Source organism: Orycteropus afer, unplaced genomic scaffold, assembly GCF_000298275.1.
Source record: "Orycteropus afer afer isolate SDZICR_OR568_19922 unplaced genomic scaffold, OryAfe1.0 scaffold00015, whole genome shotgun sequence".
Classification (NCBI taxonomy): Eukaryota; Metazoa; Chordata; class Mammalia; order Tubulidentata; family Orycteropodidae; genus Orycteropus; species Orycteropus afer.
Genome location: NW_006921602.1, coordinates 6,243,135 through 6,255,714, shown reverse-complemented (window position 1 = coordinate 6,255,714; position 12,580 = coordinate 6,243,135). Strand labels below are relative to the sequence as shown.

The 12,580-nt window shown below is 45.5% G+C and overlaps 1 protein-coding gene across 1 annotated transcript in view; it reads left to right on the top strand.

Annotated features, from left to right (window-relative positions):
- CORO2B (coronin 2B) overlaps positions 1–3,393 on the top strand; it is a 110,922-nt gene extending 107,529 nt beyond the window's left edge. Inside the window, exon 11 of the mRNA XM_007957326.2 lies at positions 3,262–3,393. Within this exon, the coding sequence (XP_007955517.1) occupies positions 3,262–3,393 (132 nt within the window). The remainder of the gene's footprint in view (positions 1–3,261) is intronic.
- The last annotated feature ends 9,187 nt before the right edge of the window (positions 3,394–12,580 follow it).

The window sequence follows — 12,580 nt, the reverse complement described above, 5'->3', positions numbered from 1 at the left end:
AGGGTCATGTATTATTTGTTGAAGCTGATTGATGGGTACCGAGGGGTTCAACCTCTTGCTGAGAAGTTGCATTTCCACCTTGATTCAGCTGGGAATCTTGTTAAACAGTAGGTTCTGATTCAGTATATCTGGGCTGGAAATGCAAATTCTCAGCAAGGGGTCCAACCAGAATGAACCAGTTCAAAACTCTGGTTCTTGAAGCTATTCTTTCTACATTTGTAAATATTTGACATTTTCCATTTAAAAAAAAAGATATATACATAATTGATGTTGTTATTGTACACATGAAAAACCTTAAATTGGCAACTGTTGTGTTATATATATTTTTTTACAATAAAAAAAAGGGACCCTGAGAAAGTACATGGTCTGTTGCAGTCACCCAGGTGAGCAATCATCAGGGTCTAACTTTGGCTCTTGTATTGTGTGCAAAGAGAGCAAAGTTGAATGGCAGTCAAACAGAGTAGCTATTTAGCTATATCCTTGTATATGTGAATCAGAACTAAGAACCTGGAGAAAAATGTGAAAGGGTCTCTGGTCAGACTAAAAGGAGCTCTGGTGGTTGCAGTGGTTAAAGCATTGGGTTGCTAACCAAAAAATCAGCAGTTCAAACCCACTGGATGCTCTGTGGGAGAAAGATGAGGCAGTCTGCTTCCATAAAGATGTATAGCCTTGGAAACCCTATCCACAGGGCAGTTCTACTCTGTCCTATAGGGTCTCTTTGAGTCGTAATCAACTTGATGCCAGTGGTTTGGTTTTGAAGTTTTTGGTCAGACAAAACGAATGCCATTAACTCTCTACACTAAAGCTCATGCAATTTCCTCATTGGGAAGACCCTCACTAAGAACCTGCTCACTCTGGTTTTACCAACAATTTTAACCATCACAGTAGATTGAAAGCTGCCAATCCGAAAGCAGGAATGTAAAAGACACCTTGGTCTAAGTATGAAGAGGCAACTGATGGCTTGGCACAGGGGAGGAGAGTTATGGTTGAACGACTGCATGTTTACTAAAAGTCACTTAAAATGAATGAATTTTAGAATATGTGAATTATACCTTGATAAAGCGTTTTTTTGTTTGTTTGGTTGGTTGGGTTTTTTTTGGACCAAAAACCATGCAAAGAAGTTTTGAGCACTGAGAAGGCACAGGGGTATAGGATCATTTAGTGTAGAGGCAAATAGCATATTATCCCTCTGATTGTTTATAACCAGGGTTGTTGGGTTGTTGGTTAATTTTAAAAAGTCAATTAAAGGAGGAGATCATAAAAATGAAACACATTTTTTTTTAATCTTTCATTTTCATTTAAAGCATAAAACCTAGACATTCATCAGTATCTTGTGATGCAGGACCAAGGGCTTTCCTTCAAGGATGCCTTTCCTGGTTGTAATATGCCATGTCTTTCTCATATAAGGGAGCTCTGGTGGCGTAGTGCCTAAGGCATTTGACAGCTAACCAGAAGGCTGGTGGTTCAAACCCACCAGCCACTCCTGGGAAGGAAGATGGGGCAATCTACTTCTGTAGTGATACTGCCTCGGAAACCCAAGGAGGGGTCGCTATGAGTCAAATTTGACTCGATGACGGTGAGTTTGGTTTTTTGTTTGTTTTTTTTCCTCGTATAAAGCACACCTTAACTCCAATTTTCAGTTTCCATTTCTTTCAGGTGGAGCAAGAAGTTAAAGTCAATCTGAAAGCAAAACTAAAATTTTACAGCATTTTCCCTGATTTTATTCTAAGACAGATTTATTGTGGTATAATTTACATCTGATAAAATTCATCCTTTATAATATATAGTTTCATGTGTTTTAACAAACACATGCAGTTGAACCACTATCACACCATCAAGATAGTATAGTTCCCAATCTTTTCTGGTTATGTCACCCACATCTAATTTAGCAACAAAAAAAAATTTTTTTTTTTTGAGAAGAGTCACTTTATCAAGATTTTCTAAAGCATTCAACTTAGTTTTTATAGAAGTAACAACTCTTTTTTTTTGTATTCATATTTCATTAGTTCATATCATATTTAATTAAGTTGTTATTGAGATAGCTAACGCAACTCACACTTGGACGTTTGATAACAAACACGTCTAACTCTTGGTCACATTCAATTCAAGTGTATGCAAGTTCTTGAGTAGTCTGCTAGCTTCCAGCATTTAGGACTTCCTTGACATCTAGCAGTATGTTTTACAGAAGAAATGATCAGTACCAGTTGCCGTCAGATCAACTCTGAGCTGACTCATGGGGACCCATGTGTGTCAGGGTAGAACTGCTCTCCACTGAGTTTTTGATGGCTGATTTTTCAGTAGATCACCAGGCCCTCCTTCTGAGGTGCCTCTGGGTAGATTCCAACGTCCAGCCTTTTAGTTAGCAGCCGAGTGTATTAACTCTTTGCACCAGCCAGACACTCCACAGAAGGAATGAAGAAAGCAGATGATCCAGAGAGTCAGCTAAATTAAGGTCTGTCGAGATATCTATGCTTTGGCCATGGCCACCCCAGTTCATGAATCACTACCCAGGATAAACTTTGGGATTCCTATGATAATCCTGGAGTCCCTGGGTAGTGCCAGCAGTTGATGTGCTTGGCTACTAACCAGAAGATTGGCAGTTCGAGTCCGCTCAGAGGTGCTTAAGAAGAAAGCCCTGGTGATCTATTTCCACAAAAGCAGCAATTGAAAACCCTACGGAGAGCAGGTTTTTTCTGACCCACATGCAGTCGCCATGAATGGGAAGCAGCTTGATGGCAAGTGGTGGTGGTGGCAGTAGATGACAGTTATCAGGAAAGAAAAGTTTCATTCATGTTCTGAGCCTCTATAACAAAGGAAGGATGCAAAACATTTTAGGAAGGTGTCTTTCCGAATAGGAAACAAAATATTAGATTTGAGCCCATAAAGGGTAAGTTTAGGATATTTGGAAAACTGGCCTGTGTTCAGGGACCCTGAATCAATGAGGTAAGTCTGCATGGGCAAGAGCTTTTTTCCTACCTCGTAGGGGAAAATAAAAGACACAGGTTGAATGTGCAGGAATGAGATCAAAGTGGCTATGAGTTGCAGTGGCCATGAGTTGCAATGACTATGAGTCACCAAAGATGCTGAAGTGCAGCAGCAGCAGCAGCGGGAGGCCCCGGGCAGAGAGGGGCAGAACCTGGAATGGGAGGGAATGGGAGGGCATGGCGGGGGTGGGGGTTGTCTGGAGACCCAATTTAGAAATCACTTTCTCACCTGCTTTCCCTCTGGCCCTCTGTGGGCCCCTCTCCTCACCCACCCCAGCTCCTTCGAATGTTCTTCCGGCAGCAGGATGAGATTCGGCGATTGAAGGAAGAGCTGGCCCAGAAGGACATCCGTATTCGGCAGCTACAGCTGGAACTGAAAAACTTGCGCAACAGCCCCAAGAACCATTAGCTCCCTGGCTGGGCTGTTTTCTAAGCCAATCTCTCCATTGTTTCTACTCGTCCTTTAACTTCCCCTTATCCAGTGACCCCAGAGACGAACCAAGACAGGAGCTGGGTGGGGACCAGCCTGAAGACTCCACCTACCACCTCATGAACTGGAAGCTGACCTTTCATCTCTTGACCCCATGCTAATAAAAGTCCCCAGCCTCTCCTGGAGACCCACTGCTGGCAGCCCCTTTGCCTGCCACCCCAGGAGCCTGGATTGCCCCTCAGCTGGACAAAGACCATAGACTCCCTGAGGGGCTGCCCTCGCTGAACCAGGGATCCCAGCTAGACTTAGGACTTGAACTTTCTCCCTGCAAAGTGCCAGTACACCCCAGCACTCCCCATTGGAGCTCACAGCATCACTGATGGTACCACAAGGCACAGGCTCTGTTTGCAGGCATCAGCTGAAGTTCCTTTCCCCTCTCTCCCACCTCCCTCTCCTCTCAGCAACCCTGGCAGCCTGACTGCATGGCCAGGGTTGCAAGCAGCCCGGCTCCTTTCTGTCTCTGGCCCCCTCTCTTGTCTTCAGGGAATTAAGAGGATTGCTCACCAAGGCCATAATGACCCCTTGCCTTCCCATGGTTCTCTTCAAGGCTCTTGCACACTCTTTTCCCATTTTATTTGTGAGGCAGGCAGGGTAGGAATTAGTTTCCCCATTTTATAGATGACAGAACTGAGGGTTGCAATGGGGAAATGACTTAGTACGTCACCCAGTAGATTAACATTGGGCCTGAGACTGGGACCCTCGGTGTCCAGACCTGGGGCCAGGGCCTGTCCCACTGTAATAAGATGCCATTCTGATTGTGGGCTTTGCCAGTGTCCATGTCTTGGTGGAGAAAGATAACTGGAAGCCAATTATGCCATCTGCCCAACACCTGTAGTGCCAATGTGCCACACTACCCATTTGAAGCCCCTCACACTCAGTGTCCCAAGATCCTCCGGGCTCCTACCCTCCACTCTTCCCTCCAGGGTCTCTAAGATGAGGCCTCTTCCTCCTGTAAGCCAGGGCTGAGAAGGGCAGAATCAAGTTGACCCTGAGGAAGGCAGAGCAGGGTCTGATCTCTTCGAGGGATCCTCTGTGTGTCTCTCCACTGCCCTCTCAGCCACTCACAGCCTTATACACATAGAATGACCGCAGCCCCTCCCCTTGTAGAGCACTTTAAAGTTTACACACTTCTTTGATATATAGGATCTCATTTGAGCCTCCGATCAGCTCTAGGAAGTAGGGACCATTCCCCCGTTTTACAGATGAGGAAAGTGAGAGAAGTAGCTTCAGGTTACATAATTCTTTGAGATGTCACGTTCATTTGGTCTGGTACAATTTTTTTTTTTTTCCCCCTCTCACTTAATTTCTCACTGCCCACACAGAGTCCATAAACACTGTTCTTCTCAGAAAAGTTGCAGGTTAGGGGTGGGACCCAGCCTGGGGATCTGAAATGGGTATCCACTCTTCATTTTCTTCATTAGCTGGCCTCTCCTGTTTATCCTGTGGCCATCCTGCCAGAAATCGTGGCCACAAAGGCCAGGGCTACCCAAGCCCCTCCTGGTTGACTGGGCAGGGGAAAGCCTCCTCACCCCTGGGGCTTTTCCTTCTCAGAACTTTCCATGCCCTAAGCCAGCTAAAGCAGGGTCTCCTCACCCCAACCCCAGCAGCTAGTCATAGTCAATTCTCATCTCTTCTTCCCCATACTTCTTGAGCTTTTTTTTTTTTTTTCTTTCCCCCTTCCCTCTTGACCTTTGTGGTCTTCTGTGATTATTTATGCTGCCTCCAAGAATAGAATTGAAATAAAATGTTTTCAACTTATCAAACCTGGGCATGGCCATCTCATTTAGGTCTGGTGGTTCATGGTTTTTGGTCAACGTGTTATCTTGATGGCCAACTTCTTATCTACAGCTAGAACAACAGCTTGTGTCTGTCCCCACAGAGGTAACGTCACACTTCATTCATCCAAGAAAATTTCTCACCTTGGCACTATTGACATTTGGAGCCAGAGAATTCTTTGTTGTGAGGACTGCCCTGCACATTGTAGGATGTTTAGCAACATCCCTGGCCTCCTCCCACTAGATACGTATCAAAAAAATAAAAAAAAAACTCACTGCCATCAAGTTGATTCAACGCATAGGGACCCCTCCTTGGGTTTCTGAGGTGGTATCGCTACGGAAGAAGATTGCCCAATCTTCCTTCCGAGGAGTGGCTGGTGAGTAGCATTACCTGTCCCTAGTTTTGAAAAACAAAAATGTCTCCTGACACTGCCAGATGTCCCTTGAGAGATCAGAATCATCCCAGTAGAGAACTGCTGCTGTGCAGTTATTCAGTGGTCATCTGCTCTATAACCCATCCTGTTCTGGAGTCTGGGGGAGAGCAGTGCTTTGCACTGGGATGGTTTACAAAGCACTATTACATATATCTGCCTTTGTTCTAATGACATAGGAGATCAAGTCCCTCATGACTCAAGGAACCCCTTCCCACTCCCATGTTGCTCACTGGAGTGTGCTCCCTTCTCTTCCCCAGAAGAGAAAATGTTTAGGCTCAACTCCAGACTCTTCTCCTCTATGGAAAATACCCTAATGTCCCTGCAAGGACCCCTCCTGGGATTCCTACAACTCCTTGTCCCACATCTTGACGCCTAATTAGATTTTCAACTTAACATATCCTAAGAACTGGACCTACTGAGAACTGGGCATTGGGGTCCTAGGGATGGGGAAGAGCTGAATCTGCCCGTCAGGGCCTTCCAGCCAGTGGTCTTTCTATAGGGACTGCCAAAAGAGCATGTATCATCTGACCTCCTCTAACTTCACAAGGGGGGGAAGAAGATCGATATAAACATCAAAGTAAACCCACGGCTGATTCCTGTAAGGCAAATTTCAGACATGCTGCCATCCTTCAACCTTTTTACCAATTCTGACTCCAACCATCCTTCCATGGCACTTTACTTCTCTGCTGGGTTTGATAATTCCTTACAATGGCCACCTAAAACTCACAGACAATATTCAAAATTATGGGCTTATTAGGGAAGTAACAGGTTGTAACAGGTTACAGTTCAGGATCAGAAATGACTCAGAATGCAGTTATTTAATCAGGACAGCTTCTTCTCAGCCAGGCCTATGGCATGACTTCTCTCTGACCTTAGCCTCTATACCCTAATGGGCCAAGTGTTACAAAGCTGTTTTAGCTCTCCTGACAGGTGCACAAAGAGGTACTCCACTCTGCTAGCAAGCTCCTGCCTGAAGGCATTCAGTCTTCTCACTCCCTAGGCCAGAAAGCCTGCTGCTCTGTCTCATGCCTGTTTCTTGGTTCTGGTGGTTCTGCTGCCTCTGCTGTTGCTGTTTCTCTGCCACTGCTTCTTGCTGTCTCAGCAAAGTTACAGCTTTCTCTGTCTCCTGGGTTAAGGAGGTTCACCTCAGAGATCTTGGGTCCAAGGATGCACTCCATTTCTGGTTCTTCTTTCTTGATGGTAGTGAGATCCTCCTTTCTGCCTTTGGAATGGGCTTATTTTAAGCCTAGTGGATGGCAAAACTGATGAATCTCCACATTAGGGTTCCATATACCTTATTTCCACAGTCCCGCCCCCACAAGGGTGCTTTGTACCTTATTTACATAATTAGCAAGCTATCCAATCCTCTTGGTGGGCCACAAGCACCTCACATTTGCGTAGTTCTACTCAGTCATTTGGTGGGAGTTACAAAGACCATGGCTAGAAGGGCTATATTAAGTAATTCACTGCACTGCAGGTACCTTGTCACCCAACAGGACCCAGAGCACCAGGAGGTTGGAATGCATGTCACTTTCAGCTGGAGTCAGCATGGAGTGGAGATAGATTTGCTTTGGAATCTGCTGACTCCTGGTTCTCATTCTGCCAGCCTCCTGAGACCCCAAGGTGGGCTTAGGAATGTTTAGATTCTCTCCTGGTGCTGGGCAGGCACCCTAGACTGCCAGTGGACCACACAGAACATGGCTGCCTCTTCCTTGTGGGAAATGACTTCATGTTAAAAACACCACCACCACCAGGCTCCTGTCCACCCCCACCTTCCCCAACCTCCCAGCCTTTCTACCTTGGAAGGGTGCAGAGGGGAGAGCTTGCCCACAGTAGAAGCAGGCATTACCTTGGCCACAGGAAGCATTACTAGATTCCTCTCCTCCCACCGAGTCAGCCAGCCTGGGGGCTGCAGGCTTGTGGTGCAGGGAGGGGAAGAGGCCCCTTCTGGGATGTTGGCAGGAGCTCCTTGTTCTCTGGGTATGTGTGTTTCCTATTTGGGAACAACCTGCAGCCTGTCTTTCTTTGGAATTTTAATTTGATCACAAACACAAATGGGTCAGCCTTACTCAGAGAAAGAAGGTGAATGAGCATGTATTGGGTCAAGTCTGAGGAGTTCCAAGAAGCTCCTGTTCCAGAGCCCCTTCTCTATACCTGGCCTGTCACACTGCCTGGAATCCCCCCATTAGCACACAGTCCTTTTTGGTTAAGCATTTTCCTTGTCAGAGCCCTCTTCAAATACATATAGCCCTGGAACTAGGATACTAGTGTGACTAGTGTTGACAGATTGGGAGCAGGGGAAGTAGGGACAATAAAGAGTGGGCCTCAGGTAGGAGAAGGGAGGTGGGGACCCTGAGGGCAGAGATCTTAGATTTCAAGGTCACTGAGACTGTGACAAGATTCAAAGACCAGGAAGAGCTTGCTAGAACCTTCAATCCAGCCAGCAGGTGGCAGATTCTGGTCTTCTTTATCAAACCCTCTTTTTCTGAGCCGTGGGAGGGTCCCTTCTGCTACCTCCTAGCCACCCTAGAGTGAATGACCCCACCACAGGTAATGCAAGGCCTCGTGGCAAAGCAAACATACAGAATAGCCAGGATCTGAAACTCCCCAAATATAGGAGAAGGAGGTCCCTGAGTGGTGCAAATAGTTAAGCACTTGACTGCTAACCAAAAGGTTGGCTGTTCGAACTCACCCAGAGGAACCTTGGAAAACAAGCCTGGCAATTTGCTTCTGAAAGGTCACAGCCTTGAAAACCCTACGGAGCAGTTCTATTCTGCGCACATGGGGTCGTCATGAGTGACAATCAACTCAACAGCAACTAACAACAAATAGGAGAAGTGAGGCTCAAAAAAGTCCAGCCAAATTCTCCAGCTGCCTCCAAAGAGCAGCCAAGGGAGAGCGCCCCAGCAGAGACCCTGCCAAGCCCTATTCCCTGAAGAGCTGGAAAAAGGCTTGTTCTGCTTTCCTGTCCCAGCCCAGCCCCTGATCTGCTCCATGACCTTGAGCAATTTCCCTGTGGGGACAATGACAGGGAGGAGCCCTTTCTGCCAGAAAGATCCAAATCCAGTTAGGCTTGAGGCTAAGGAGGTAGCAGAAGAAAGAGCAGAAAAAGTGAGAGGGGAGGAAAGAAAAGGTGAAAGGGAGGGGGACAGGGTTCCAGACTAAACTTAGTGGGTGCTGTCTGCAGTTCAGTGGTCACAGCTCAGCCCAGCCCTGGGGCTCACAAGGTCAAGCCCACGCTGTGTCCAGGAAGTAACTGATGAGAGAAACAGGAGTGGGAGTTCGAGGTGTCTGCTTCCCAGGGTGCTGGCCAGAACTGAGAAGCCTTGATTCCTTGTCCTAGGAGGCTGGATCCACATAGGGCAAACAGAAGCCAAGGAAGAGCTTGAAGTAGGAAGGACACCTCCCTCTGGCTGCAGTGAAGGAAAAGGATTAGAGCAACACTGAAGCAGGGAGCTAGCTGGGGACTGATGGGCTAGTGGTCCAAGCTGGACGTGGGGGTAGCCTGGACAGGGACAGCATTCACGGATACCGAGAGAGGCTGATATAAGATAGCTTACTGAGATAAGGAATCAACATCTCTTGTCATGGGGATAGGGAGGTATGGAATTTGAGGGTCGAGGTTATGTCAGCTGACCTCCAGAAATGGAACCAGAGCTGGAATGGGAGATGACCCACTACTACCATCAAATGGGGCACTCCACAAAGGTAGGGATGGCATTTTATACCTATTCTTCAAATCACCTCCAAGAAGAGACCTAGGACACTACTGGCTACACCTTGCTTACCAAATATCTTTTGACTAACTGAAAGAGGGAAGATTGGTCTTTGAAAACTTGCTGGGTCATTTTATCACCGAGTGGATTCCTTGGGTGGTACAAATGATTAAGCACTTGATTACTGTATTAGGGGAAAACAGACCCCAAACTCACTTTTATTAAGCCTTGGACAGAACAAAGACAGTCATCCTGCATAAGGGAAACCCATCAGCATGAGAAAGCTGAATGGAGTCCGCCGAGTCATGGCCATGTGGCTAATTATATATGCTTTTAAATCATCACGAAATCATGATTGGTGGTAGATTCATCACTGTCGCACTTGGGACTACAGAAGCAAAGTAAAGACCATGATTGGGATTTGAAGATAGGAAAAGGTTGCAGGACTGGTTCTGGGCCTTGACTACCTAGCTAGGTGGTGGTCCAGATAGGCCACAACTCTTGACCATGCAGCCTAAATCTTAGCCACAAGGTGACTACTAAACAATACCAAGACCCCAACCTTAATTTAAATTAGAAAAGGACACTCTTGGGCAAATTCATTAGGTCTTTGTGAGAGGACAATCTACTTTCAAATATATTCTTCCTGAAGGCAAACTGCCCCTCCCTAGGTTTGTCCTGGAACTTGTCTGTGCATAGCCACAATGCTGGTTTAGGGTCAGAATTGGGTGAAACTTGTGTCAAGCCTCAGAATGGAGTTAGGACTCCCACTGTAGACCACAGCCTTTCCACAACCCCAAGTGTTTTAGAATTTAAGCTCTCATACACTACTAACTGGGAGCCCTGGTGGCGTAGTACCTAAGGCATTTGACTGCTAACCAGAAGGCTGGTGGTTCAAACCCACCAGCCACTCCTTGGAAGGAAGGTTGGGCAATCTACTTCTGTAGTGATACCGCCTCTGAAACCCAAGGAGGGGTTGCTATGAGTCAGATCCTACTCAGTGAGTTTGGTTTTTGTCTTTTGCAGGACAGAAGAAAGAGTCTGGAAGGACTGAATGGTTACCAGGGATGATCTCAGGGTGATGGGATAACAGAGGAATTCTAATTCTTTTTGAGTATCTGCATTTTTATACAATAAAATTTTTTTTTTTTTTAGTAAGAGAAGAAGGGTTTTATTTATTTATTTATTTATTTATTTATTTATTTAAAGACACTTTTTAAAAACTCGCAAAAGCTTAGGATTTGCCAGACTGTTCCTCTGGAGATAGGTGTCAGGGTGGTTCCATTCAGTTCACCTGGTTTGGGTGCTGGAGTTATTTATCCTTAATCAGCACTGCCCCCCTTAACCAAAAGGGATGATCATTCATGTGGGTAGGTGGATGGGGCAAGTGGACTTAGGTTTTGGCCTGGTGGCACTTCTGTTGACACTTGACAGGTGGGATGTTGATGGGATGCTGGCTGCCCCGCTGAGATGTCCAGCACACACAGAGCAGGTATGGACTCAGCTTCCCAGGATCCTCTTGATACTGATTCTATCTTATCTACTTCTTCTAGGTCCAATTTCATCCATTTACCTCCTCCCATTCCAAGGCATCAGCCCACCAGTTGCCATTGAATAGACCCTGAATCATGACCTTCCTATGTGTGTCAGAGTAGAACTGTTCTCCATATTTTCAATGGTTGATTTTTCAGAAGTAGATTGCCAGATACTTCTTCCAAGGAGCTTCTGGGTGGACTTGAACCTCCAAGCTTTCAGTTAGCAGCCAAGTGTGTTTGCACCACCCAAGGATTCCACTCCTAATCTTGCCTGTGGACAGTTATACTGGCTTTTACCTACTCCCTTCCCAACCTACATGCCTGTGACATAAATCCTATTGTTATATGCTGTTGAGTTGATTCCAACTCATAGCGACCCTATAGGACAGAATAGAACTGCCCCCATAGGGTTTCCTTTATTTGTTTATTTATTTGTTTGCATTCATGCTGTCAGGATCCTAATCTTCCCTCAGGAAACAAGTACCTCTGGCTGGGGAAAGGTGGGGGCACTACAAAAATCAACAAGTGTTATTACTTTCAAAGTCCACCCTTTCCACCCCTCTTCCACTCACCATACTCATCTGTGACTGGATCATTAAAATTTCCAGAAGAATTAAAACTGTTTGAAATGGGGGAATTGTAATTAATGGTGATATGGAATTGGAAAATAGTGTCCTTTTGCTAATTTTACAATTAACATCTGCCGGACAACGACGCTGTATTAAAATACAAAAATGACTGAGATACACTCACTGGCTTTGGGAGCTTGTGGCTTAGGGCAGATGCATGAATCAGTTATTACAATTCAGAGTATTAAGTATTATATTGGAGCCATATATAAAACCAAACCCTTTGCCATCAAGTCAATTCCAAGTCATAACGACCCTATAGGACAGAGTAGAACTGCTCCATAGGGTTTTCAAGGCTGTAAATCTTTCCAGAAGCATGCTGCCTCATCTTTTTGGTAGGTTCAAACCACTGGCCTTTCAGTTAGCAGCCAAGTGGTTTTAGCCACTGCACCAGAGGGCTCCTTCTGTGAGAGCAATGAAAACACAGAAAACAGGAAAGATTAATCCCGACTTCTGTGCTTTGATTAAAATTAATCTGAGTCATTGATGTGAATGCAATTTTCCACCCCAGAAGAAGGAAAAGGCACTCTGGACAGGGAACAGCATGTGCAAAGTCCCAGAGAAGGAAAAAAGCTGGGTGTACAGTGGAGGGAACTTCAAGGGACCTTGAGTTGTTAAAGTCAGGGAGGATAAGACTGGTGAGTGGAGAGTCTGGGCAGGGCCTTACCCTGCAGGCTATTTATTTGGAATGCATCTTTTAGACAATAGAAAGCTTCAGGAAGTTTTTTATTTGCATTTGGGACAGATCAGTGGGGAGAATGGAACAGAGATAGACTGAGAGCTGGGAGGTCAGTTACTAGGGGCTGGGTGTACCTTGGCGAGATAGGAGGGGAAGGCTATTATTATAGTACATAATAATAGTATATAATATTACATTGTACATAATTCAGAGAGATTCAAGAAACAATTATTCTTAATAGGTCATGAAATCGATTTACTGGGTCAAACCAATATTTTTTAATAGAATCGAAAAGAAATATTAATGTGATTTATTCAAAATAAAGGAAAATATCTGCA